Here is a 27,124-nt window from a genome sequence, read left to right as displayed (position 1 = left end):
TCAAGTCATACAGTACAAAAATCACAAAGATGTAGATTATGTAATAAAGTAAACTCTTACTGCGATTGTGCTTGTTCTGATAGAAATGCTCTTTATATTTTCAGAGTATCCAATGCCAGCTAACAAAAGGATTTCATATTATGTATTGATAGACAAAACACAGACAAACCTACTGATCACTTTGTGATGCATCTATAACTTAATATAAAGAACAGCTGTGGTTACAGGGTGGGCTGCTGTTTGGTTTCAGTACCAAGGACAGCAGCACTCAGCAAAGCTCTTCTTTCCTCCTCTTGATGCCTGCAAGTTTTTTCTTTTTTTCAGGATAGGAAACTAGTCAGTCAACACAGCACCCCCTGCTGGAGGCTTCAGTATTTGCAGAGAAGATAAAGAAGGCAGCACAGTAGTGTGATGATTGGCACTGTTCCTTCACAAGAAGACCCTGAATTCAGTCTGGTGTCTTTATGGGTATTTGGGTTTCCTCCCATAGTCCAAAAACATGGGTGAGTAAGGATAATTGGTGATTCTGAATTGGCTGTAGGTGTGAGAGTGAGAGTGAATGGTTGTCTGTCTCTCTTTGTGATCCCTGTAACAGACTGGCGACCTGTCTGGTGTGTACCCTGCTGAAATGATTCAAACATAACATTCAACCACTAAAACTAATTTGATGCTCTAGTACTGTAGGTTCCTACAGTACATAAAACATTTACTAAACAAGAACCACAGAAAAGTATATATAATTTTTATCTTTTATGTTTAATATTGGTCAGTTAGGTACAGGACAGTCCTTTTTTCATATCCCATAGCTCATCACAGGAGACTGGTCCATGAAGACAAATATAGAGCCAGACCCAAGTAAAACATGACCAATTTATATAAAAAAAAATTCAAAAACAAATTGTGATTGTTTGAGCCTGAATGTGAAGTTCTTGTTCTCACCTATGAGGCTTTTTAAATATACATGAATAAAAAAAAATTCTCAAGTGGTTAAAATACTGAAAACCATTAGAAAATCTGTCCAATTGAGTCTGGTTGCTTGAAATTTATCTTTATGTGACAAGTCTCCACATAATTAACTCTGTTTGGACCACGATACCTAGCAACATTTTGAGGCAAGGCTGATGGGCAACCAGCAGTTCTAATCAGGATTTATCTGAAAGAGAATGGTGGAAAAACACACAGTAACTGCCCACCACACCACCATCTTAGAAAGATTAACAAAACACATAAAAAAAATTAAAAAAAATACCTTGTTTCAACTGCCTCAAAAGTGACCCAAGTATCACTGTCTTAAATTAAGGGTGTTCACACAACAACACATGGGAAGTCAGCATGCACACAGTAACACACATACAATATGAATGTCTTTATAGAATATGTATCTGTCATCACAGCTTGGTAAAATTACACTTATACACAACAAATGCACAATAACACCTGGAACCGTAATACCAGCCAGTGGAAAAAAAGGCCCAAATACATTTGAGTTGCCTTCATCCAGTCAGAAAAACTCCCTCCCGGGTACGCTGTGGTGGTGGTATCATCCAATAACAATAGCCTATAGATAAAGATTTATGATCCTCAAACAACTGATAAACACACACATACAATCGTACACACACAGATTTTCTCTCAGACTTATTACATGTTATAATAACATCATGAAACTCTGTTCAGTGACTGAATGAATGACTGAATGTGAGATAGTTTTAACTACCTATGCGGCTACGTCGAGAGCAGTAAACCTTACAGAAGTACAAAACACTCCATAACATCCTCAATTGGCAATTCCGTTGACATAGTTACATTAGGCTATATGTAATCATTGCTTGGCAGCATATAAAAATAAAAGAAGTTGCTCTGGTGCATATTCATAATCATCTGCATGTGAGTTAAATAGTCTCTTTGCAAACAGAGGGAACTGTTTTCGGCACATTTATTTATTCTTTTAGTTAATGAGGCTGGCTCAGTTATTAAATATTTGATTAGTATAAGGGTGTCACCGTATCTATAAACTATTATACTACCAGTAGCAGCATCTTGTTTCTGTAGTTTGTAGGCTAGCTTTTAACAAGCCAGGCTAATGCATATTTGGAATCTCTTGATAAGGAAAAAAACACACCCAAAACTCCATACATTTTCAAGGAATTAAAAGCCAACAGTCAAAAATAAGTTAAACTTTTTTTTTTTTCTTTCTTAATACCATGAGACTCCCAGATCCGAAATTATCATTTTGGATTCCTCTTTTACTTGACTGCTGTCTGATGACCAGTTAACAACATATGCATTTATTTGGATTTTAACAACAGGTTTGTAATACCTATACCACCACAGAATCTAAACTAATACAACAACCAAGGGCCAATTTTCTATGAGTAAACAGTTAAAATAGGGATGAAGGCTAGGTTTTATTCAGTGGGGTTTGTCCAAATGGCATCATATCCGGAGTGTGATCACCAATCTTAAAACGCTAGCACTATTTAGAGATCTGCTGCTGGGCTGATTAGGCTTCAGTACCATGTGTGTTCAAAGCTTGAAGGAAAGTGAAGTTGCCAGCTAGGAGTTGGTTCTACTTTTTCAGTATTACTCTGCTTGGTGAATTTTTCTACTAAAGTGAAGACTACTCAGTGTGTGTTTTTAACTTTTTGCTCAGGTTTGTAGTACCTACACTCTCTTATTTTCAGGCTGATGTGGGTGTAAGGGGTACTCTGCTAGACCTGACGTTGTCACAGTAATTTTAAACTCTCCTTAATATCTCATTACCAGCTTTAAACATCCCAACAGACATCTTTCTCATTATGACACGTGATCAAGAATAACAGATTTTAATGCAATTTCAGATGCAACCATTTCAGAGGTAACCATCCCTGCATCTATTCTATATGACCTGGAGTCTCTAATCAATTCCTCTAATATCAGGTAATTGCACAGAAAAACTGCAAAAAGTGGGACCTATGAAATGGCTCCATCTGCAATTTGTAAATGTCGGCAGAAATCCACAGAAATGCCAAAGATCCACTTTTAGCACAGTGTAGCAGACCTTAGAAATGCATGATTTCATTCAGGGCTGTGACAGCTCTGCTTCTATGGCCAAAGTCCTAGGAAAGATACAGTATCAGGGCAAGAAAGGGAAGGAATATGGGCAAGAGGAAGAGAGACATAACGAAGGCGCTGGACTAAGGTCCGGTCCTCTTGTAGGTAAGAGGCAGCCTCACAGCCTCTGGGTAAAGTTTTCAGGAAATACTCCTTTAGTGGCATTTTCTTTATTTTGCTGCCAGTCGTCCTGCTTTAGTCCCATCAGCCAGCCTTCATCCTAAGCAGACAAACACACAAATAATCATATAACAGAGTCAGTGTGTCTGTGGCACAAAAGCACATGAGTATGCTGTTAATGTGTGTGCACACCTGTTCATCAGGGTTGTCAAAAGGGACTACTAGCACCACATCACCAGCCTTCATCTCCAGTTCATCCGTGTCGTTGGCAGCATAATCGTGCATCACTTGGACCTGATGTATATAAATGCTAACATGAGTTATCTTCATATACATTTGGTACTTTTAAGTTTTCTAATTTAGGGTCTCCTTATTTACCTTGAACAAAAAACCAGGGGGCATGTCTGGAGATTCTGTTGCTACTTCTGTTGATTCTGTTGATTCTGCTGCTACTGCAGGTGTCTAGACAGAAGAAAATATGCTGAATTTATAGATAAATTATTTACACAGCAACGGTTCACCTTTCACACAAATGCCCATTAAAAACTGAAACGAAAATGTGAAAACAGAATTGTATATGTGCTTTGTAAATAGAGAGAAAATCTAAAAAAAATCTTCATAAAAATATTTGACATGGTGGAAGGCTGGAAGGATGTATGAATGCACTTGTTTTTATGGTACTGTTGATTCTTTAGCAGACAAAGTACATCTAGTTACCTAAGACAAAACAGTGCCAAGTATAAGGGTTACAGTGTGCATCACTTCTCCTTTTCAGCTGGTCCCTGTAGGGGTCAGCACAGCGGATTGCCTGCCTCTATCTCCCCCTATTCATGGAATCCTCTTCTGCCACACCAACTTTCTGGATGTCCTCCTCCACTACGTCCATGAACATTCTCTGTGGTTTTCCTCTTTCTTGGCAGTTCCATATTGACTATTTCTCCTCTGCACATGTCCAAACCATCTCAAACATGCCTCTTTTACTTTGTTTCCAAACCGCTCAACCTGAGCTACCTTTTGCTCATTTCTAATCCTGTCACTCCCAGTGAAATTCTTAACATCTTCAGCACTGCCACCTCTAGTTTTGCCTTTTGTCTTTTTTGTTAGTGCCACAGTATCCAAACCATAGTAAATATAATAAATATAAAATCCTGAAAAATAAGGTTCTGTTTTGTTACATTAAAAAATGCAGTTAAAAGTGAATTATAGCAGTTGCTACATGTTGGACTCACCTCCACTTCTGCTGCTTCTTCCACTACTGGTTCAGCTGGTGCAGTCGGTGCAGCGGGTGCAGCTGCTGCAGCTGCAGAGTCCCCCTGACAGCAGATAGAAAGATAAATAACGAGTGAGGTTAAAGGATGAGATAGACAAAGGATTAAAGAGGGGCAAAGAATGAAAGAAAGAACAGACAACAGACAACACAAGACAAAGACAAGCTGAAAAGCCTAAACAGCAAAGTCCTGGTTAATACAGGCATGCTGGATAGCTGCAAGATTAAATACTATTGCATAGCTGCCATAAAGTTTTGCACAGGATACTATATGTGTGGACTTGTGATTAGCACTGACTGTGATTAACTGCATGTATTGAGAAGTAGATGTTGCTATTCTTTTCCCTCAACAATTTATTTTCATCTTGCCCTCTTCATCACTTTTGATGCATCCGTGCTTCAGGTCCAGATGCATCCTAAATCTTTCCATGTCAAGATTTCTCCAAGATCACCTTTTATTCACACTTTATCTCGGCATTATGTTTTTCTCTCCAGTACCCCATGCTTAAACCTCTTTCTTAAGAGCCGATGCATCCACCATTTTCATCCAGATGCATCTCTATATTTTTTTCTCTCCTTGGTTACCTGACCCTCTTCATTATCCAACACAGCAGCAACTGGGGGTTCTTCCTCCTCAACTGTGTCTGCTGGAGCCTCATCTGCAGGTGTTTCATTGTCTGTGGCAGGCACCTCTGCGACTGGTTGGCTTCCCTCATCGCCCCAGCCCTCTTGGGCTTCAGCAACAGTGTCATAATCAACCGGCTGGCTTCCATCATCCCCCCATCCCTCCTGAGCTGCAGCCAAAGGGTCATAGCGAACTGGCTGGGTTCCGTCATCCCCCCAGCCCTCTGTGGCAGCTGCGATGGGGTCATAGTGGACGGGCTGCGAACCATCATCCCCCCAGGCCTCTGTAGCAGCAACTACAGGGTCATAGTGCTGTGCGGTCTCTTCTTCCTGGGCACCACTGTCCTCAGGCTGAAGGGTAAGGGTCAGGTTTTAAGGAGTCAGAGGGCATAAGAGATATTTTACCTTATGGGTATTCTAAGGGCTTCATAAATTAAATGGGATCAAGAAGAATTCAAAATAAGAGAAAGCTAAATATGATGTATGACCAGTTTATGCAACCAACATACCACTAAGGATAAAAGTAAAGTATTTTTGATGTAGAAAGGGGTTTAATTTTTTTAAAGCAGAACTAAATGGGTTTATAAGAGGTGCATTTATCCGAGGGAAAGGATGGGGTTCAAAAATGTTTAAATACTAAATGGTCATACAAGTGATTTTGAATGTTTTAGCCCTGAACCAGTTTTAACAAATCTCATACTGGCCATATTGGTTTAGCCAAAATACATCCCTGTTTCCAAAGAAAAATACTTTTCTCCTCTTCTTTAAAGACCACTCTGTAAGCAGTTGGGGGCTGGTGGTACCAAATGCTGTATTTTGCAAAGAAAAATGTTTTCTATTCTTGCCTGATAAATGATTTTAGCTGCTCAATAGGTTTGGACTGCAAGCAAGCAAGCAAGTTTTGTACCTGTACTCATACTACACAGCCATGCTGACATAATCAATGCAGAATGAGGCTTGGCACTGTCTTGGTGAAATAAACAAGTTGTATATGACATTGTCTGCACGGCAGCATATACTTCTCGAAAACCTGCATATATCATTCAGCATTAATGGCACCTTCACAGATATGCAAGTTACCCATGTACTGTACACTAATGCACCACTATAAAATCTGGCTTTTGAACTGTCATGGACACAGCATGTCACATTGTCCAAAAAGAATTAAGTATCTTGAAATCTCGGCTCACAGGACAGTTTTATAATTTGCCTTTGTCTTAAATAAGTTTAGGCCCTGAGAAGGATCTTCTTTATATGTTGCTTTAACACTGACAAGGATTTTCAGAAGTGTTATTGAGCCCATGCAGCCCTGCATGACTTGAGAGCCCAAAACATCATGACTATTCAATATTGGTTTTCAGGATTGTCCCTTATGTATGGAGATTTTTCCATTAGGTACTTTTTAAATTAAATATAGGGTTTAAAAGATTTGTGATTGTATTCTGGTTTTATTAATATTTTACACTGAGTTTCAACTGTTTTGGAAACAGGGTTGTAATTAATGTTATAAAGGGGCCAAAACCCTTGCAAAATGAAAATGATCTTTTAAGGGATTTGAACAGAGATAAGTATTATTCTAAAATAATCTAAAACAATCAACAATATTTAAAGATAAAATAAAAGACTTCAGAATAAATGAGCAGAAGCAGGACCATGGGAGATCAGAATATAGTACTCATAAGAATCACCATCATAATTATAAAACCCATGAAGATTTATGTGGCAGCATCAACCGTTACAGAAAAGGTTCAGATTAAATCAAAAGACAGATGAAGGTAAGGAAAGGTGGCAGTAGAAGGCAGAAACATAAAAACTGTCAGCTTTTTTTTCCCATCAGAAGATAGATGTCAGATCTTCTGTGTGTAGTTAGCAAGCATGGTTTCTAATCCCACAGCTATGTTCAGATGGAGAAAGAGGAAGGAAGCTTTGTAAGAGCAGACGTGTCATTCCTTTCTGAGCCATCACTGCTTTGCCTCAACCTCGAATATAGCAAAACTCCATGATTATTGAGACACATCTCTCTTACAGCGAGAGGGATGAACAAAAACATTATTCAATGGTCAGAAGGCCAAGCTACGAGAAACGGCTTTGTGAAGTTGCCCAGTGGTTCTTGTTAGTTTATCAGACTTGTTTGTATAACACAACCCACAGCAAGCACGAGCAACTTCACTCAACTTTGAGAACACAAAAGATCCCTGTATGTCACATGAACCATGAAATAACATGTAAAGGCTACATGTTCTGTCGCTTTAACATGTGGACATACGGGTACAGCATGTGAGGAGAAACAGAAAGGACGGAAGTTAATTCAGTTACAAATTATTTCAAGCCACAGAGAATTTTTCTTCTTATTATTTTATAATATTAGAATTTACTCTAATTAGGCACATTTGCTCTTTTAAAAAGGTCACTGGTTTCTTAAAGAGGCCAAAGAAATAGAGTGACTTTAATAGTGGATTGCACATGAGACAATACTTTTATAGATTCATGTATAACCATGTGGAACATCAATTTGCAACTGGATTGACTCAAACTTATTCCCAAGCTCTATTTGTGCTGTGCAACAATATCTTCAGTGTCTATCACATCAAGCACTGCAGACACAAAGACAATGCACAAACAGATTTGGGACAGACAAATGAAAGAGATCAATACATTGAAAAGCTTGCTAAACAGACAAGCCATAAAGGCATAATAGGATCGGGGCTTTTGTAATGGTTACATAGGTATGGCTGCTATTAAATTGATGGTTACTATGAATACAAATTAAAAAAAAATAAAAACAAGTATTGATGACGATGATGAGCATAACAATAGCTACATACTTTGCTAATTATTGTAGCACATTTTTAGCATGAGTTTGCAAGGCTTACCCATGAGTCCCAGTTTGCAGGCTGTGGAAAACAAAGGAAGTAACAGATAAGAAGAGCAGAATTCTTTAGTGTTGTTGCTTTCGCCTGTTACATTCAGTAAGACACATCCCATGCTCAAAACCCACAAGCCCATAGCAATAGATGTCCAGCAGAACAACAGTACAAGCACTACTTGGTGAAGTATTAAGTGATGTATGTCTGAAGAGGTAGATTCTGTTAAATGGTTATTCTGCATGTTGGTTACCTACACAGTTTGAATGCAGGATATGAAAATGGAAAAAAAAAATGTAAATGAGCATGTTAGTACATTATTTAATTGTGCAATTAGTCATAAAAAATAAAAATATTAAAAAAAAAAGTTTATTTTTTAATTTTTTTTTTTTATTCTCTGAACAAATGCAAAAATAATATCACTTGGATCCGAGGACAGTATTTTAAGTATCTTTCAAAATCCTTGCCATATGGAAAAGTAATTAATTTTGCCAGGCACGTTGAAGGTGATATGCAGAATGGACACATAAACAAATTTTGAAGTTATTTAATTTTACCTGAGGTTTGGCAGCCTGCACAACAAGGTCATAATGCACAGCAGGAGCACTGGGTAATCCAGTTAGGTCAACAATTATTTGGGAAAAGTCACAATTTCTGTAATTTTGCTGTAAGTAAGTAAGTTACAAAAGTAACTGGACAAACTAACACAATTTTAACAATAGGGATTTTTTTTGAATACTTGGATGAAAAAATCCTTATAATTAAGGATGTGTCATTGTCCAAATACTTATGGACAATTAAAAGGGAGATTTTTTTTTTCCCCACTGTGTCACCAAGTGCTTGCTCATAGGGGGTTATTGGATTGTTGGGGTTTTTTCTCTAATATTGTAGGGTCTTTACCTCACAGTATACAATATAAAGTGCCTTGAAAGATTTTAATCTCTCATTTGAAGTGACAGTTGGTGTGATTTGGCACTGCTGAACTGAATTGAATATTTGCTCATCAGCTATTTTTGAGAAAAGAATTATCTGTCGGCATGCTGGATGTTTAAATTTTTCACAAACTAACTCTGACTATCTGCTGTTTGTTATAGGACAGAAGTTGAGTCTGAAACAATATGCATGCTTTAAAACCAAAACAATAAACTGAAAGGGATTAAAAAGCTTTATATACTGAGATTCAGAGTGGGGGAATTTGAAATATATGGGTCTGTCATTGCAAGTTTCCTGCTAGCATGTAGTAACTTGGTTCATTATCCGTGCAGAGTATAGGCCAAACAAAAATAGACACTTTAAGGATTTGAAACAATAAAAGCACATTCCCAGTAACATGAGGAACTTTTAGGTTATTGAAACGTACATCAAGATTTGTACAGTCTTGAGGTTCAAGAAAGAAGAGCAAAGCAGGGCCGTAGTCTGCAGTTCATGCCGTGAGTGATCTGTGGATAGTGCTAAAGCAGGAAGAAGTGTTCACTAGAGGTTGGTCTCTACAGATCATCATGCCTTCATCTATCTCTCATTTGGTATTTTGGAAAGAAGCAGAGCAGGCAACACCCCAAACTATGCCAAGCTTACCAAGTGATTTCATTTTCTATTGAGACTTATCAAGCTTATTTCAACATATTTAAAGTCAACCAACCATACTGGCAATTGCAGATGTTGTTGGCTAAACCTTCATTTGATATTTGATCATTCGTTCTTTACCTGGAACAGTTCTGCTCATTTGCAATTAAATATCATGAAATGAACTTAAATTCTGTCTGAATAGAACCTAAAATCTCTTGTGAAGATTGGCATATTGTAAAAGAGGCTCTCTAGGATTTTTATCTTCATGCCATGAATCATCCACCTGTGTGGCCGTGGAAACACTGGTTGCTGCACTGAAAGAATCCAGGTCCATGTCCAACAGGTTGCTCACTGCAGGACTGTCAAACTGATAACAACAGGAACAGGAGGACTCATTGGCTAATTGGGCACAACAGTGGGAGGAAGGGTAAGGACAGAATAGAATAGAATAGAATAGAATAGAATAGAATAGAATAGAATAGAATAGAATAGAATAGGAGAAATTAAAGGAGTGCCAGGTCAGAAGTGGGACTAAATAATTGTTCTGACCTGCGCAGAAACAGAGAAAGCTAAAGGTTTTTTTTCACAGTTCACTGACAGCAGCTGATCACTGACCTCTGTAGGGGAGGTGACGCTGATATCAGGAGTAGCTGCAGCATCAAAAAGGTTGATGATATTCTCTGTTTTTAGCTCTTTAGATGGTGTCACCTTAGGTGGAGGAGGCACTGCTGGTTTGAGCTAGAATACAGAAAAAAGGCAGTAATGAACTTCTGCAACTAGACAAATCAATGTAACTTCACTGCTCTGAATACAAATTTTGTATTATGAAGTTTAATTTTATCTGAATGTGACAATTACATTTTGTATTCCTCCATCTGTAAGTGCATGCCTTAAGTGTTAGAATATTCCAGGTAGATCAATATAAATAAGTTCTAAGGCAGACTCACAAAGCTTTCCCTGTGTAGCCTCATCAAGTATTTGGACATACTTGATAGATAATAAATTAACCTTTTCTAGACATTTATGTAATTTCAATTTTGCCAAAAAGAAAAAAAAAAGAAACACCACAATTCCAATTCTTAGGAACATCCATATCTATGGTTTGCATGTGCAACAGAATGCAGAAATTAAAACACTAAACTGTCCTCCTGTGTGTTCTGAACAAAGAGAAAACTTCAGTGTGTGTGAGACACTGTTTGTCTACCTTGGATGGGGATTTAGGGATTGGGGGTGGTCCTCCTGGCCTGAGAGTGTGATTAGATGCCTCTTTACCACTGAGCAAACAAGAGAGAGAGAGAGGGAAAAGAAGAAGAGGGGCAAGAAAAGAAAACACAAATTACAGCGAAAGCAATTAAGATGACAAACAATATGAGAGAAAAGGTTAAAGAAGCATCTAAATGCTAAAACATATGAACGTAAGGAGGGTTACAAAGCATGCTCTGTAAGATTCCAAGCAGTAGGTGGTGTTATAAAGGCAGTCATGCAAAAAAAGTGAGTCTCCTTTCACTGTAGTCCTCGCCTCCCATGCAAGCATGCTTTAGTTTGTGCCTCCAGTAAATCCTCATAAGCGAGCGGTGATAGACTGCTCTTACAGGGCAGATGCTCTAAAGTGGATAAAAGCTGCCCCAGATCTGTAGCTATTTAATGGCTTTGGCCATTAAACTTAACTTAAAGCTGCAACAGGAAATTTTGTACACTAGTGGCTTCAGATGGCAGTGAGAGGTAAGTTTTGAAATGTCAAGCACATCACCAAATCTGGTGTCTATCAATCAGGGAGAGACAACAATTCTGGAGCTCCAGAACTCCAGGGTCCCCCACAAGCTCCAGGCTTATTTTATCTCCGAATACATATGCTGACTCATATTATCACAGAGAAAGGCCGGGGCAATGTAACACTCCAGCACAACCGATGTGTGTTTACTCATGAATCTTAAAAGGACAACACATATTTACATCCACACATCTACAATTTAGTCATTCTAATCTTCCATTGTCAGTTTCTTGAATTTTACTTCACTTCAAAAGATGGAACATTACTGACTAAAGGAGGACCAACTGAAAATTCACCTCCTACCTCAAGGTGAAAAACAGCATAATGTGAGAGGTGAAACACCTTGTTGCTCTATTGTTATGTAACAGTCTTGCCTGGTGCAGCATTTAGGACACACAGGTCTGCTCAAATCTTGCGTATCTGCAGCTCTGAGCACACAACTTTCAAAAGATACATCTGTGAACTTGTACAAACCAAGCTCTCGTTCCCCTGAAAACTCTCAAGTCTGTAGACTGACTAACATATATGCTAGCTCAACAGACAGGTCAGTTAGACAAACAGACAAGAGTTGTTTCATCATTGTTACCCGCAGCTGCTTCCAGTTACCTCCTGTTTGCTCCTGACGACGAGGTGCCGTGGATACCTGTGCTGCTGAAAGGGGGGTGGGGGTTTCAGGGGTGGCTCTAGGTTAATGTATGCCATTTTGTTTACCTGTTGCTGTTTTTGATATGCGGTGTAATAATCTATGACTTTCACATTTTTCAGGAAAAAATAGTGATGCAACAGAGAGATCACGCTTCAACATAAATCAGTTAACTTTTAGAACTATTTTAAGTTAACACACCTCAGTACCTTCATCAAACACAATGATTTTGTGCTTTTAAAAAAGTTCATATGTTTGGAATCTGTTCTAAGGACATGCCTAGAAGGACATGGGCATATAACACACCATATATTTATTCTGCTCCCAAAGGCCAACAAGTTTATGAGGCTCAGCAATCTCTGATCCATGCCAGGATATTATACAAGCAGCAGTTTCAGGTAGACTGGAAACTGTGAAAACCTGAGGCACTGGATTTTTATCTAAATACATTTTTATTAAAATGAAAAATAAAATTATATCTATTTAATACCACAAATCTCTTCCAAAGCAAAACTTGTTATATAAAAAGAATATAAACATGTATACCCAGTTGCTCACTAACCTGCTCGTGTCTGTTCCCTCCAGTTTCTCCAGGATATCATACAAATCTTGATCCAACTGTAGAGATGGAAAGACGGGGAGTAAGATGCAGCAATTAGAGCAACAATATCTTTATATCATCCACCTGTGACTTGTAATTTATACTATTGTTACGACTTCCTATTATCCATGTACTCGCAAGTGTGTTTGCTACAGCTTGTTTCCATCATCAAGTCCAAACAGACTTAAAACCTCACAAAAAACAATAGATGAATAATCTGTCAGCAATCAGTTAAAAATGTCTTACTTTTCTCTTTCAGGGATAAAAAGAAACAAAGCACACTAAAACAGACTTTGCACTTGATTTCAAAACTAGAAAAATTTGATTTTATATTCAGCTGCAGACCCTGCTGACGTAGTCAATAGCCTTGTCGGGCATAAACTGTTATCTGATATACTGCGTCCATTTCTCTTGTCTGGTCTGGTCTTTATCTAAATCCAGCACTGCTAGAGGTTTATAGAAGAGTCATACACGGCTCATTTCTTTGTGAAACTTCTCTTCAAAACCAGCCAGACTCTGGAAGGTGCTGACATAAAACCCAACACGACTGGAAAAGCCAGAGAAGAGAGAAAGCACCGACTGCATTAACGGGTTGACTTAGGTTAAGATCCTGTGAGAATAAATGTAGCACAAAGCTAAGTAAAATGTACTTATCCATGGAGGAAAATCAGATACACATATACATACCTGTTCCAAAGTGAAGGTAACTCTTCTTGCAAGTCAACATTAATCTCCTCAAACACCTTCTGGGCCCTTTCCAACTCCTCCTCAGCCTGAAATAAATGCGCACACAGAGTATGTTGGTACAATGAATTAGGGTGTGGTTCCAAGTGTCTGTTTGATGTTCTGTTAATGAATTAAGTACATTATACGTGTGTGTGTGTGTGTGTGTGTGTGTGTGTGTGTGTGTGTGTGTGTGTGTGTGTGTGTGTGTGTGTGTGTGTGTGTGTGTGTGCAACATTTCCTCCACCACTGATTGTGCCTAATATGATTTGTAGTTTTGATGTTCTCATTTTCAATTGCTTTCATTAGACTGTCAGCAGAGAGGACAGAGAAAGCCTTCTCAAGACTAGCTGAAGACCTCTTTGTTATGTAACCTATGTTTTACTGCTGGGTTATCAGAACAGTCCTTATAATAAAATAATTTATTTGCCAATATGATACCAATAAAATACCTGGCTCCTGGAAAGACTGCTTTGGGCAACATTGTGTGCAGACAGGATACCCTGAGCCCACCCTGGAGTGGCTCTTTCCAACAAAGATGAGGGCTAGGAGAAAAAAGAAATCAATTCATAGGTCCTGCTAAATTTCATTGTTGATACACATAAATGAATAATAATCATAAAAAAAAAACACAATTGTTGAATTTTGCTCCTGTGTGATTACAAACAGCTTTTAGCAATATTTGAAGAGAACTGCAGTGTATTTGTTTCACCTTGGTAATTTTAATGCCCCCATCCTTTTTCTTGGTTTTGTGTGTCACAGCATAATTATGCCTTGCGCTGTCGTAATCTACCAGCTTTCTGTCCCTCTTCGCTATACGAGCCTGAACAAAAGAAAAAAAGTATTTCATTATTCTCATTTGCATTTGCAAAATAGGCTTTTCTGCATTAGCTTTAATGTAACAATGTGAATGAATATACTTTAAGCATTTGGTCCATCCATTTAGACACATTTGATTACAGACTTTGCATCTTTAATTCTGCAGCAATCTTTTTTTTTTAGATTTTTTTATTAAATTCAGTTAAAACATAGATGGTCAATGATTGCTACAGTAGCAATTGTTGCTGCTACATGTAAAAGGGAGCCCGGCTGGCACTCAACATTTAACACTAATAATTTTTGTTGCAGTCACGACCCCATAGCTTACTTTAATATCAGGGAACTGGCCCAGATAAGTATCCATGGAGATGAGAGCATGATCAATCAGCTTCTGGTGATAATCAGTCCAAAGAACATCACAGTCCTGCAGGATGAAAGAATGTACAGAACGACACACAGTCACAAGACCGACTCTTAAACATTATATGAGGCAAATGGCCTGCACAGTGCATTTCATTGCACTAGCATGTTATGTGGATATATATTTCTCTGTTACTTTGCAGCTTGTTCCAGGAGCTCTGTTGTACAATTTTGACTCACTAAAGTGAAAGCCTTTTAGCTAATTGCCATGATTTCTTGCGGCTAGTCGAAAATGACTTCAAGAATAAACGTAATACAATTAGAGGACATTTTAAAGATCTCTGCAACATGTCTTACCAGACATGGTTCTGTTTTATAACCTACAACATAGTATAAAGCCTGCAGCAGCACACTTTTTTTAAGGTTATGGGAATAAACTTGCTAGCAAACATGGACAGCTGAGATATGTTTGAAGATTTGTTGTTCTTATATTATTTTCTAGTCAGCTTGTGGGACTTAGTTGTCTGTAGTTGATATTATTTGTAGCACAGGGTCTGCGAAGATCTGTGCAGGCACAACAGATTTGTTTGCAGAGACCCTTCACCTTACAATGATGAAACTTGTAACATTCAGCGCTAAGTGGACTCACACATACTCACAGGGAAGGAAAATATAACACTTATACAGGATTTTAGGATGTCTAAACACATGCACTCACTTAATCTGGGTGGCTTGTGTCCTTGACAAACTCACACATGCTGACATTTGGCTTTTAACGACATTAGTAAAAAGTGCTTCTCACCTCCACAATGGAATCCACTTCGTTCTTGGCATACCAGTCTGGCTCATACATGTCAGCTAGACATGCCTGAAGGTTCTTGGAGGACTCATGCATGGCTAAGGAAAAACACACATGCGCTACATTAGTGTAAGTGTGTATTTGTACACCAGTTATTGTGTATGTGTAGGTGTGTATGTCTGGATGGACTTGTGTGGATGAGTTTCACCTTTCACAGCCTCGAGGTATGCTCTTAGGTCCTTCTGCAGTTTGCTGCCTTCAGCCTGAGGATGAAACACTAAATATGAGCCTCCTCAAAAGACACAAACAAGTTTTATATACTACTGCTTCAGACTGAATGCAAGCTACTTTTTTAGGCCATACTGTTGTTAATATCTTGGACATTTTTAATAAACTTAAATGCAGTCTCACATATTGTTTGTTGAAATTGATTACTCCCTCCTCAAAAGCAACATCTTTGGTCTCATCTGCTTTGCCAAGTTTCTGCAGAACCTGTCACACAAATAATGATTGAAAACATCAGACACAAGACCATTCTACTGCTAGTTTTCCGTTTCAGCATTAAAAATCAATATAATTTCTTTGCATGAATAAGAAAATGAGCTGGCTGCGAAAGCAGAGTAGAACATGAAGTGAAAATGCAGAATAGCAACACACCTTTTTGTATCAATGGCACACATGACCAAAATCTATATGCACAATCTTATTTCCTCCTTCAGTAACATTCACACAGGCATAATATCCATGTTACGAGGTACCATTATCTGCTTTCTGTCTATCTTTAGCCTTACAGTGAGATATATGGTATATTGATACGGACAAATGGCGCCCCCTCCCATTTATTTAGCGCACAGCGTGCAGGTGTTTGGACGCGTAGTCCTGGGCCTCCTCTAGCACCTATAGTCCACATATTGCAGCATGGCTGTTTAACATTGGCCTATCAGAATGTAAGAGATGCTGCTGCTGTCAGAATATGAGTAACAATCATTCATTTGCCAGTTTAGATATAGGCCTTAAAATAAAAGACACATCAGGCTAGATTATGAGTGGGCCCACACTATATCTGACTGCAGTACGTGTCAGCTGTATGACAGCGTTTGAAGTAAGAATGTAGCCTACTTGAAGTGGATATTCTCTTCCTTAAATACAGCATCCTCTATGCTTATTATTATGATGTCGTGATGCGACACTGCGCCTCAGTGGAGGATGCGGCACTACTGTTTCGTGGAGGGAAGGCCAGAAATATAATTTGCCATTCAGTAACGTGGAATGGAGAAGCGCTTACCTTTTCCTGCGCTCTGGTTAGTTTTTTCTGCACGTTACTGGCCACTTTCCCCGCAGTGAGCCCCTTCCCTAAATTCAGCTCAGCCATCTTGTAGCGTAGATCAGTCTTTGGATGCGGAATAGGAAGGAAATAACAGCAATAACGATCGGAGGGACCGCTACGGTTACCGTTGAGGCAAATGCATCAATGTCCAGTTGAGAAACAACGAGGGCAGATGTAGTTATGTGATTTTTATGATGTATCTACGGGAAAATGTGTGAGTGCAGAAAGCTATGTTGTGTTCTCTAATATTGCACTGCTGTGTGCGCGTCCCTGACAGAAGAGGAGGAGGAGGAGGTGGATGCTGTGAGAGATGATCTTAAAGGCACAGATGCTGCGCGTCCACATGGGGAAATTTTAATTTCCCCATGTGGACAATAAAAATAGATAATAAAAATAACCTCTGACAAGCCTCTGGAAGCGACCGTCGGAAGAGTTCTTTGAAAACGTTTGTAATTTAATTTTATCTACAATTTGACTTCAGTACCTGACCTGAAGTTATTGTCTTGACTTTGCAACAAATAAGCATCCAGCAGAACTTCCATAACTCGCTGCAAACAGTGGTAATAAACAATTGGTATGCCTTCAAGCATGCGTGGTATTAATGCTTCAAAACTCACCCCCTCCTGTGTGAGACACGATGCTGACTTCTCTCCGGGAGGGGGCACTATCACCACGCTGCATATATCTGCACCGTATTTCAAGACCACTGAAAACAAGGTCTTTCACGCTAAGGTATCTGTTTTTGACCATTCGCTGCCAAAGTCAAGGCAAAGGGCTGACACTTTGCAAATGTAGCCTCCTTCAAAAAGACCAGGCTGCTTAAAGTGATGATTTTGATGTATTTAGAATTATCTGAACAAAATATTAGTTGGCAAACTTTTTTTTTTAGGTCTTGCACATATAATTAAAAATATCCAATTTAATATTTTGCTTTAAAAAACAAAGCAAAGGACCGATCAGAAACTACAACCCTTTAATTAGACAGGTGGTTGGTTCTGGATGGGAGCTCTCCGAGGTTCTGAACTGACACTATTTTGGTGCTGAAGGAGCTCACAGGCAGCGGAACAAAATGAAAGGCTATTGAAATTGTAGGCTGGCACTTGTGTTTCTCCTATCATTACACTAGATGTAATTATATCTATGTTGCATAATCTAGCATGAGAGCGTGCTTAAGGAGAAATCCTACTTGCACATGACAAGAAAAAAGGTTTAGTATGTGAAGGAAGCTGTTCCAGACTACAGTGTAGTTTCATACAGTATGTAATAATATACCAGAAAAAATTAATTCCCTTCCATAGAGAACATATGAATTTTTGTCGCTCCTTTGAATCAAACCGCTTTACAGTAAATCCGTTCTTTTTTTTCTCTCTCCCTCACTTTCTCTTTCTTCTGTTCCCTTTCCCCCCTCTCATCATTCCATCTCCCCGTCTCTTTATCCTCGACAATAACAACATTTGGCCACGAGTCACCAAACCCATTCGTTCCCATGTAATAGCACGGATAGAGCTCCTATCCGCTCCCCCTCTCTCGCTGCGGCAATGGTTCAACCCGCTGAGAGTGAGAAAGACAGGGAGCACAAAGGAAGCAGCGCGCATACCGTTCGTTTAGGAGGAAGATAATTGGGTTCGTGATGTAAACATGGAATAATAAAAAAAAAAAAAACCGCAAGGCTGCATTTATTTTTCACATTGCGCTGGTCCATTATCGGTGTTCAATATTACATGAGGCTCTGGCTATGAACCACGTATCTGCCTGGTCAAGGAAAGAGAGGCAGCAAGTGAGAAATTGAAGCCAAGAGTGGAGGAGAGGAAAGAGGAGTTGAGCATTCTTTCATCTTCGCTTCAGGGTTTATCTGGAGTTTGTCGCTGGCTTTGGACCGAACCCGCTTCAGTAAGACGTGATGTCGGGTTTTGAAGCTGACCAAACCGACAAGTGAAGATTTTGATTTTTTTTTCATATGTTTTTTTTTTTCTTTTTGAATATAAAATGACAAAAGGAAAACACGCCAATGTGTTGCATTTCTGAGGTGAGTGAGTTTTCTTTGTTCGGTATAAATTGCAACTATTTTATGTTATCAGTCCATATTGATTTTTTTTAAATTTTTTTTATTGAACTACAGAGTGCCACACACTACAAAAATAACATGCAGCATCTTGTCCTAATATCTTAGTCCAATGGTGTAATTAAAGAACCCTCCTTTTTTTTTCCTTATCTTAAAACGGTTCCAAGAGCCATATGTGTAGCCCACAGCCTTATGCCAATCAGTGTAATTGCTTTTGAAAATTAGACACAGGGAGGACCCTCAGCTCAAGCTATTGTTTTCCCTCTATTGTTTTCAAACCGTTGCTTAAGGGAACATTAAGTGCTCTTACTCAAAATACGAGCACTTCGAGACTCCTCAAAGGTCGCATATCAGTGACAGCCAGATGAATCCTTCATGATGTGTGGGAATTAGTAATGTGAAAAATTGAACTCTATATTTAACAGCAGGCTAACTGGGTTGGACAGAATGTAAACACGAGGAACAGAATTGATCGGAAGGATCAATCAAAGTCACGTGCGTCCACTATCTATCTATCTATCTAGAAATACTTAACAACAGTTTATTCAAGAAGCAAAATATATAGGGAGCAGATCTCTCACTGTATTTCTCCCTAACTCCTCTCTGCCCCAGGGTACAGTAATGGCACATGAAACATTTTCATAATTAGTAGTTTGCCAGAGCAAAGGAAAAGTAATTATAGGCAGCAACCCTTAAGTGTTCAGCTTTTATTTCCGTTGTTAAAAATGCACACGTTGTCTGTGCAGCTCACTAGCTGTGTTCCGCAAATGTCAAAGCTTCAATTATTCCCCACCTGATCGAAGCTAAACAATTCTTACTGTGTAATAAAGAGTGTAGTTGTCAGCTTTGTTCTTCATATATTGTATGTTAGCAGTAATTATGTGTGGTGGGGAATCTGTGCATAGCTGTCAATGTGGTGCAAGAAGAGATAAACAAAAGAAGAAAAGACTTTCACATACCATATTTCCACAAAACAAAAGAAAGCAAGAACTGCAACAATGAAATGCTAGAGCGGTAGAGGCAGGGAACATAAAATAGAGTGTCATTATGTTGAAGTTTGGCTGTTGTAAACTTCAACAAAATCACACTCTTTTTTTTTTTTTTTTTGCAAAATTACAGCTTATAAGGAACACTGTGGTCTTTTCCAAGCATGAAAAATTGCGACGCATGGTCTAATAGAAAAACTAAAAGCACATCAGCTGTAGCTCCCTTGAGATAAAATTATGGATTTGAAGGTTGTGCAGTATTTGAATACAGGAACGCTGTAAAAGGATGCTATGGGAGGAGTGTTAAGAAGCTTCTTTTCTGTGTTGTACTGGAGAGTGCACTGGTGTCAGCTCACTGGGTTTCTAACCTTGCTAGTTATTAAGTCTTTTAACAAGACTCTCTTTCAGTTTGTGATTTCCTTGGCTGAACTTTTGTCATACTACAGGTGAACTCAAGGCATGTTTGGGGAAGCAAACAACTCAAGGATTCAACATCTGAGCTTTTTGTTGGAGTCCAGTTTTACCAATTATACATTTACATTTAACTCAGGATACACCAAGTCTGGTAACAGTGCTGCTTCACTGGTGCACCTCTGGGTCTTTCAACAAGGCATTACACAGTAATAATGACAATTTCAAGCAAAATAAATGGTACTAACATTTACTCTCTGACACTCTTTCCATCCAGCAATTTTCAGTCATATCTAATTTCTCTAAATGCATCAATACTGTACACAGTAGTTACGATGGTCAGTGAGTGTTATTTACACTATTTCACTCTGCTCTTCCTTGATGTCTGGAATAATGTTGGCACTTGACATCAGATTTCAATAATAGTGTCATGAAAGGATCAGCTTGGTCTGTGTTTTAAATAATGAGGCAATGGCAAAGAAACAAAAGGAAACTGGGGATACAAAATTGTGCCACCTGCAATGGGACTCAAACACATATCTTCAATAGGTCCATTTAAATCCATTTTAATCACTGAATGATCTTCCCACATGGTGCTTTGCTGAAAGTTACATAACCATGACAAAGAGCCAACCAGTCATCAGACTTAGGACTTTGGCCAAATCTCAAATAATGAGAAGTCTGGCAATAAGTGGACCCTTGTTTCTCCTTGTGGCATTTCTTCTTTCTCAGCAGGTCACAAAAATGAGAAAAATCTATTAAAAGTTTCTTCGTGCAGCACAATAGCTGTGATTTTCAGTCTGAACCATCTTGTTCTTCCAGTGCATTTCAGTTCTTGAAAAACAAAACAAAACAAAACAAAAAAACAATCCAGTCAAGGTAATCAAACAAAGACATTTCTCCCTGTCCAGTAATTTAATCAGCACCGGCATAGATCTTAGCTAAAAATGCACAAATAGAATTCACTGAGGGGAGGATGGGTGCCATACAGGCTGCCATTCATACAGAAGATACAATTCGTGGATTGCCTGTGTTACCATGTACTCTATGTACCCCCGCTTTGACAACAGATTATGTAAGTGCAGCATGAGCCAAGAAGACTCAGAATCAAAATTGAGCACAAAAAGTCTGCAGGGACTTCTCAGTCTGACAGAACTAGCCTGCAACAGGCAGCCTCAGTGTTATTTGTTATTCAGCTAACAGGATGCATACGGGGTTAAAGAGAGTTAACACGGAAAGAGTGAAGAAGGACACTGTCAGTCAAAATTGCCATAAAACAAGAACAAGTGATTTCAGGAAGAAAGAGATGGTGCAGACAAAGAGCTAGGATAAGAAATATAAGTGCAGAGGGGAGAGAAAGGTTAAATTCAATCCTAATCCCATTAATGCACACCACCACTGTGTTTCACACTGCAGTTTCCACACACTCCTTCAAAGTAACCACCACATGTGTATTTTAGTCATTCAGGTCACAAGTGTACTGTTTGGGTACCCTTTTAAATGATTTGAGCACTTATTAAAAAATGTATGGAGATCAATGTGCCATCTGTATAATGCTGGCAGTGTCAGGTTGAGAGCCTTTGTTTTCAACCAGATCTGACTCAGAGCATGTAAGAGCCCTCAGGCAGTGTGGCATTTTGTGTGTGCGTGTGTGTGTGCGTGTGTGTGTGTGCGCGCGTGCATGTGTGTGTGTGTGTGTGTGTGTGTGTGTTTGGATGTCATGTTGGTTTGTAGCTCAAAGGATCTTCTAATACCATCTATCAGACATGCGCCTTGCATCTACCACTGCTTATGGAGTAGCTGCACACAAAATGTAGAAAAATGTGTATATATGTGCACATGTGCATGCAGATATATACATACATATATATATATATATATATATATATATATATATATATATATATATATATATATATATATATATATGGACACACTTTTTAAAAAAAACTTAAAATCTGGTGACAGAGCAAAGGGAAAGTAGAGCTACCACTGAATGCAGTTATTCAGGACGGGTCTATAGAGAGACTGAACTGTGAGCAGCCCAGCTAATAGAATCAGTAAGAGATAGAAGACAAGGCTTTCTACAGAGAAACTGTGTGCCACAGACTATAGCTGTGTACTCACATCACCACACTAGTTTTCACGAGTAGAAATAAATGAAACACATTTATTCATGCTGTCTGTACATATATAGTGTACACTCTAACTTCTCTTTAGAGTTCTTTTCATCAGCAATGGAAAAAAAAAGGGGTTTGTGAATGATCACCTGGCTCTGCAGTGTTTTCATGTAATTGCTTTGGCACATTGTTACTGTTTTCGTTCAGTAAGCCAGTTAGCAACTGTTGGCAGCTGTTTTCAACAATTAAATTCAGATAAATGCATTGTATGCCCAGCACCAATTGGCAGCCAAGACAAATCAAAACTCAAAGGAAATTGATTTTTGGACTTTGTCAAGTAACCTATCATATGGCTGTTAATGCAAATGTGGCTCAGTGTCTAATTGATAATTGCAAACTGGGAAAAAAAAGCCTGTTTGCCTGTTGCTATAAACAGATATGTTCATTAGAATATGTAAGGAAAGGACAACAATTTTGGTATCACTAGCTTTCTGGTTTCAGTTTACTTTCCACTTGTAGTTTGAGCAGTACTGACCAATCACATTTTAATAGGCTTTAGCTGACTGCAGAGCAACATTCTGAATGAGCAAAATATGAAAGCAAATCTCATAACCCAATATTTTATCACTACATTTATAATAGGAATGCATTTATTTTGCAGTTAGACACTGAGAGTCAAACAGATTGACCTGAGGTACATGTGAAAAGACATTGCACCGCAAATTCTCCTTTTTATGAATCGTTAGAGTACACTGTGATGTGTAGTCATACATCAGCTCATCTGGGACTTCTGGGCAAAGACAAATGAATCCGTGTGGGATTGAAGAAGAATTTTAACACTGTGGCTTAAAGTACGTGTAGTGTTCGGCAGGAGAAAGAGAGAGCAAAGTGGTTGAAAGTGGCAGTAAGACAAATGATGCTGGAAAGCAAGATGGTGAAAGACAGAGAAAGAGCTGTAATCTGATGAAAGCCTCTTTACTCCCCTGTCACCTCACCTTCAGGCCACAAGCGATGACCAAGGCTTACACAGGGATCAATGCTGAGGCCGCTAACATATGGACACACACACACACACACACACACACACACACACACACACACACACACACACACACACACACACACACACACACACACACACACACACACACTTAATGATTAACTTTACAGTGACTTTCTCTTTGTCCCTAAAGGGAGGTGGTCCTCACAACAGATTTATGTACACACAGCATAAGTAATACAAATACACACTCACTCCTATGACACCACTTTAAATGCTGTAAGTCTGTCTGTGGCACACATGCATCATCCAAAGTGGTGACAGATGATTGACTAATTGGCTAGAACCAGGACATGGCATCTAAAATGAAGAACACATTTTGCTGCCTTTGTGTTTTAGGGGTTTATAGGTCACGCAGACATTTCAATAGACTTGTATCTCAAAGGGAGAAAACAAGAGTGTGAGGGGAATGTTTCCCAGCTCCCATACAGATCACTCTAATGCATTTAAACCCGAGCAACCAAATATCCCGAGCCAATGCTGTTTTTTTTTTTTTTGTTTTTTTCTGTGTACCCTCTAGAAAAAAATAAAATAAAATTACAAACACAAAAAATGAAAGTGAAATGAATGAGGAAAAAAGGGAGATCTGGGTGAAGGTGAAGGCGCTAAGTAAACAATAGAGGATATTTAAATCCTTTTTTTTTGTTAAAAAGTTTATTAGTAAAATTATTTAACTCACACTGGTAATAAAATAGTCTTCAGTTCTACATTAACTGCAACAGAAATAAAATGGAAATTGTGGGATTATTTCTTCTAACAATATGAATGCAGTATTCATTAAAAGAGCTGTACATTGTTAAGACTTCTTTTAGAACAATGTCTTTACTGCCTTGTTATAATTACTATATTGATTAGATGTATTGTTAAGCATAGTAAATTGGTGTTTTTAACTGAGCATGTTAAAAACTGAGCTGAGTGATTTGAGACTTTACACTAAAGGAAATGTGTCATGGATTAGTGTCTGTACAAATAATCATTAACCCTGTTAGGCCTAAGTAATCAGCTAAAATGACCCTAACTTTAACCATAGTGATTATCAGAACATGCACATATTATATACACATTCAGAATATATGCTTTTGTCCACAGCATAGGGTTAGTTTTTGGGTTGTAGCCAGGGTTGGGATCAACATCAATGAATTCACAAGGTTAGCTCACACTTTTGAGCTGCAGTGCTTGTGATTTCTGGACTGGAGTGGACTGAAACAACAATTCATGAGGTGAATTCAACTACATCCTAGGCTACTTTAGGCCACTATGGATATCAGAGGAAAGTTATCCAGATTACTTTGAAATTTGAAGTTTTATGGTGTAGTGGCAAATCTCCTGAGAATACACCAGTTGCTGTACATTCAAATACAAAGCTAGGCACACAAAACATTTTGCCTATAATTAAAGAATAAAATACAGAATGATTATATTCAAGCTTCGAGCATGTCTAAAGGTTCAAAGAACTTAACACATTCTCATACACATTGTACATACAATTTAAATATGTGTGTGTGTATGTATATATGTCTGTTCAGTGTTTTTGACTGACTCTCCTCAATTGAGACCAATTTTGCAGCTTTTAACTGTTGAGCCAAGTGCTTTTCCCCTTTCATTTTCTCCCTCTCTGCTCCACCTCTCCTTATCTTTTAACTGTTCCACTGGCCAACTTGTCTAACTGTTGTCAGTAGAAAATCAGGTAGATGTTGAGCACATGCAGATTGATGCATGTGACAGTGATGCTGGTGGGGATGTTCCCAGCAGGCTAAAGCAACCCTCAAGCCACTGAGAAATGTCCCGGTGGTCCCAAACAGCAGTTCAGCAGTTTTTCATTACCACTGTAGGAACTAGTGCAATTGGCACATCATTGTCATGCCTTATAATCACAATGTAACACCCAGCTCTGCATGACAAAGGTCACCAGTGCACACGTACTGCTTTTTCTTTAAAGACTGCACTGACAAAGCTGTCACATTGCTGCTAACCTCCTTACTGAAATAAAGATCAGTATGCTCTTATAATGGCTGAACAGCAATAATTTTAGCCTTCATGTCAGAGGTGGGCTGAATAACAGTAATTTCAGTGTCTCTCTTTTTCTACAGAGCTCTTTAATGAGAGCAGGTGTTAGACTGGAGCATTATGCTATATGCCTTTCATAAACTAGGCAGATTCTACACACACACACACACACACACACACACACACACACACACACACACACACACACACACACACACACACACACAGTAGTAGTCTTTTTGGTGACAGATGGACTAGATGGAAACAGTCATCCTGCCACACGCACACAAATGCTGTCCCTTTCTCTTTTCACTAAAAACAGAAGAGAAGTGTGAAGATGCTGCGAAATAGTAACCATGACATGGCCATTCTTTTTTTCTGAATCAGTATCCTAAATTTGAAGGCACAGAAAAATTAGACCATAAATAGTCAGACAGAAATATGAGATGAAAAGCCAAGCAGACAACAAGAAAGTCCTACCCAGGCGTGTGCAAATGTACACCCACAACATTAAAATCATTGACACGTGAAGTGAATAGCACTGATCATCTTGTTGCAGCGCAGTATTCTGCTGGGCAGCTTTGTTTCATGACATTCGTGTGGACAATACCTTTGACATTTGCCACCCGCCTAAACGCTGTTGCATTGTGGCAACGACAGTGCCTGATCCCTCCAGCAGCAGGACAGCATGTCCTGCCACAATGCAAATGATGATCAGGAATGGCTCGCGGAACTCTGCAAAGAGCCACAAGTATTGACTTAGCTTCCAGATTCCCAGATTTCAGTCAGATCAAGCATCGGTGGGATGCACCATAATAACCATGATCCACAGAGGCCCCACCCAGCCAACCTACAGGACCCAAATTATCTTCTGCCAACACCCTTGTGCCAGACACAGCAGGACACCCACAGAGACCCTGTGTTTATTCCTTGATGGGTCAGAGATATTTTGGATGAATGAGGGAGACATTCACAGTATTAGGCATATGGTTTTAATGTGATGGCTGATCAATTTAAGTCAGCCTATAAACAAATATTCTTGTGTTTTGACACTTGGCTAATTAATGTTCCCTTGGGTCTATGAGTGATAGATCTTCTAAAGAGAACTGTTAACTCTGCATTCTCCAGATATGTCAATAAACGGCTGTTCTGTTTCAGCCATGACACCTTCAATAGCAATGTAAACAGTGCATCAATATTTTACAACATCAGCATCTGATACACTGGTCCTCGTGTACTTTCTCCACTGCCCAGTGATCCTCTGTAGTATCTTGTTAACCTCCCCAGGGAACAAGCTTGATATGTCAGTAATACCTTTAACGGTGTTAGGAAGGTTAACCGTAAACTAACCAGCCAACTAAGCATCTTCAACCCGCTTTAGCCTACTGAACTACAACTCACCGAACACCCTTCCCATTTACCGTAACACAACCTCAGACAAATCTTCTGAAACAAAAGGTTTGACTCCACTGGTGACAACCACAAGATTAATCTGTCAGTCACACGAGGGTTACGGAGGGTGGTTACCCATGTAAAGACTCACATAGTAATATCACATTTTATAGGCATATTAAGTTTGGAGAGTTGTGATTTTTACATTTTGAAATTTAAGATTTTTGCTCTCAAGTATAATACCAGTCAGTTCATGCCTGACTTGTAGCACTGAAAAACAACATTTTAAAAAATTTAACAGTATCATCACTTTACAGAAACAGGTTGTTCCTTTGTATTCTCGACAGGCTTCTTACAACAGACTGTCAAGAGTTTTCTAGAATCTTTTTCTCCCAGCAGAAGTAGTTAAAGCGCATGCTTTCACTGTGTGGTCTTTTTATTATCCAGAGTAATGGCAGCAGTGTTTTTGGAGTTGAGGCAAAGCTCTTTGAGGGAAATATTTTAAACCC

At 38.9% G+C, this 27,124-nt stretch overlaps 2 protein-coding genes across 3 annotated transcripts in view; one reads left to right on the top strand and one right to left on the bottom strand.

The window, feature by feature from the left end:
* Nucleotides 1–737: 737 nt before the first annotated feature.
* bin1a (bridging integrator 1a) lies at nt 738–16,832 on the bottom strand. 2 transcript variants are annotated; one of them, XM_030757933.1, is made up of 19 exons: nt 16,536–16,832; nt 15,662–15,742; nt 15,459–15,513; nt 15,254–15,348; nt 14,420–14,515; nt 13,985–14,095; nt 13,725–13,817; nt 13,237–13,322; nt 13,021–13,096; nt 12,511–12,566; nt 11,912–11,956; nt 10,739–10,808; nt 10,150–10,272; nt 7,978–7,998; nt 5,066–5,455; nt 4,443–4,526; nt 3,592–3,675; nt 3,406–3,507; nt 738–3,313 (listed from the first exon to the last, which is right to left on the bottom strand). In XM_030757933.1, the coding sequence occupies exons 1-19, from the start codon at nt 16,620–16,622 to the stop codon at nt 3,212–3,214; spliced, it is 1,857 nt and encodes a 618-aa protein (XP_030613793.1). In that variant the 5' UTR covers nt 16,623–16,832; the 3' UTR covers nt 738–3,211. The 2 variants fall into 2 exon arrangements, with proteins under 2 accessions (XP_030613793.1, XP_030613794.1); XM_030757934.1 differs by lacking the exon at nt 5,066–5,455.
* Nucleotides 16,833–18,101: 1,269 nt separating this feature from the next.
* The window catches only part of tmem198aa (transmembrane protein 198aa), a 42,019-nt gene continuing 32,996 nt past the window's right edge, over nt 18,102–27,124 (top strand). The window contains exon 1 of the mRNA XM_030759040.1: nt 18,102–18,603. The gene's annotated coding sequence lies outside the window, so the exon portion shown is untranslated. The remainder of the gene's footprint in view (nt 18,604–27,124) is intronic.

The sequence above is a fragment of the Archocentrus centrarchus genome, chromosome 21 (assembly GCF_007364275.1).
Source record: "Archocentrus centrarchus isolate MPI-CPG fArcCen1 chromosome 21, fArcCen1, whole genome shotgun sequence".
In the NCBI taxonomy this organism is placed as follows: domain Eukaryota; kingdom Metazoa; phylum Chordata; class Actinopteri; order Cichliformes; family Cichlidae; genus Archocentrus; species Archocentrus centrarchus.
The sequence above is the reverse complement of the archived record's forward strand: the minus strand, read 5'-3'. Positions and strand labels throughout refer to the sequence as shown.